At 41.8% G+C, this 2,279-nt stretch overlaps 1 protein-coding gene across 1 annotated transcript; it reads left to right on the plus strand.

The window, feature by feature from the left end:
* The first annotated feature begins 875 nt into the window (after positions 1–875).
* Positions 876–2,040, plus strand: LOC104958577 (cyclic nucleotide-gated cation channel-like). The gene is made up of 2 exons (XM_010786318.1): positions 876–1,239; positions 1,324–2,040. The coding sequence occupies exons 1-2, from the start codon at positions 880–882 to the stop codon at positions 1,498–1,500; spliced, it is 537 nt and encodes a 178-aa protein (XP_010784620.1). The 5' UTR covers positions 876–879; the 3' UTR covers positions 1,501–2,040.
* Positions 2,041–2,279: the final 239 nt, after the last annotated feature.

The raw sequence follows: 2,279 nt of genomic DNA on the forward strand, positions 1-2,279 counted from the left end.
TAGAACTATTAACAAAGCACTTATATACTAATAAAGGACTGGCTTATCTAAAGCCAGTTGAGTAGCACTTAAAATGTTTTAGCTCTATGAAACCTGATGTACTTACTGTATATGATTCTGTTTTCTTCAAGTTTGTATTTTGTTTGTCGAACGCACTTATTGTAAGTCGCTTTGGATAAAAGCGTCAGCTAAATGCAATGTAATGTAATGTAACATTAACATTATATGAACAATGCAAATGTCCCATTTTCTTTGTATGGCACTTTAAAGTCTCTTTGTTGCACCTACATTTACACTAAAACACCTGGACCTTCCAGAAGTAGTTGGATCTTGTGCTGCTGTGTAGATGGCTGCTACAGATGCACACGCTGCGACGGAGATGTCCCGTGCCGTCCATGGATCGCTGCCGCCTGGCGCCGTTTTACTCGTCTACTCATGCGGAGCAGTCGAGTTCTCACTGTAGCTCTCTCCAGTAAATGACACGAGGCTGAGGTCTTGATTAAATACGGGGTTTATTCTTGTGGGACCTATTCCAACCCGCGAGAACTTGTAGGCTGCTAGTCATCTAGAGGGGCTGATAACTTTATATGCATTTTTCCCTTGGTTTCCTTAGTTTTCCTTTAACGTCCTGCGTTGCTCTGCCGTTGCAACTATCCAGTGCGTCGATTAAACAGGTGTAACACAAAACACAGCAGATTAGTTCCGCCTCTAATAATGTTGCACTTAAAAGGTAGGAACCAAAAATACAACGTGGAAACAAATGAACAACAGAAAGTGAAGACAGTACTTACTCTGCCATTTTGTTGAAAGGACAGTTTTGTAAATCCTGATATATATCCTCATTCCTTTTTTTCTTCCAAGGGTGATGTGGGTAAGGAGATGTACATCATTAAAGATGGCCAGCTGGCAGTGGTGGGGGAGGATGGAGTCACCCAGTTTGCTGTTCTGACATCAGGAAGCTGTTTCGGGGAAATCAGCATCTTGAACATCAGCGGCAGCAAGATGGGGAACCGTCGTACAGCTAACATCCGCAGTCTGGGATACTCAGACCTCTTCTGCCTTTCAAAACAAGACCTGATGGAGGCGCTTCAGGAGTTCCCCCATGCCAGGGCCCAGCTAGAGCAGAGGGGGCGGGACATCCTGCAGAAGGAGGGGCTTCTGGAGGAAGTGAATGTGTCTGCAGGGGAGGAGCTTGAAGAGAAGGTGGAGAGGCTGGAAACCAGTCTGGACCGGCTACAGGTCAGTTTACTACTTCCGCAGGTTTAATACTACGCTACAGCCACTACAATAATGCTGATTATTAACAATGACCCTGTTTTTCAGACGTGTTTGGCCCGTCTGCAGAGTGAGTTCAACTCTTCCCAGCTTCGACTAAAACAGCGGATCACAAACCTCGAAACCAACGTCACCACAGTGTGCACAGGCAGCGGCTTCCTGTCAGACGGAAACGAGAGTGTTTTCGGTGACGGTGTGCGCAGTGAAATCAACATCCGGCTCTGAAGGAGAGACTATGAAAATATGTGGAAATAGAACAAAGAATGTCACAAAATACTTACTGCGTTTTTTGTTAATTCGCAAATATGTATGTACATAAATGTGTGCGTTTACGTATTACGTTGGTTACTTAACTTTTTTAAATCAAACATTTACAAGTTTACACAATTTCTTCAAAGGAGTATGAGAACATATCTGTGTACTGTTTAATGTATTCTAATGCTACTAAATGTATCACTGCTTTGTGTCTCAACTTTTAAACTGCCAAAAAAGTTGCAGACACGCAATTAAGATAAATAAAGTAAAATAAATATTTGAATAACAAACATATTCAAACCAATACACTACTATGGAACTACTGGAAACTTTCCATGGGAATTAACAGGAATAAACGGGAATGAACTGGGAATTTTCAAAATTGAAGGTTGGCTCTTCAAAGGGAACTTAAATATAGTTGGAGAAAGTATATTTCAGCACAATCTTGACTAAAACAAACAGATGCCATTCAAGTACACTTGAATATCCATGCCATAGCACACTGCTTACTGCATTATTATTGAGACCACACCCCCTACAGGCACTGTGTATTCCTCCATCACATGCACAGATGATTTCGAGAAGACTGGATCACACTTTTGAGACCAAAGCCAGGGCCGGCCCTTGGCATAGGCAGTATAGGCGAATGTTAAGGGCGCATCAATCAATGGGGGGGCTCCGGAAAAAGAAAATGAAAAAAATATAAAAAAGTTAGAAATTAAAAAAATATTTGTTTTTTATTCATAACA

Source organism: Notothenia coriiceps, unplaced genomic scaffold (genome assembly GCF_000735185.1).
Source record: "Notothenia coriiceps isolate Sejong01 unplaced genomic scaffold, NC01 NC01_scaffold00029104, whole genome shotgun sequence".
NCBI classification, from domain to species: Eukaryota; Metazoa; Chordata; class Actinopteri; order Perciformes; family Nototheniidae; genus Notothenia; species Notothenia coriiceps.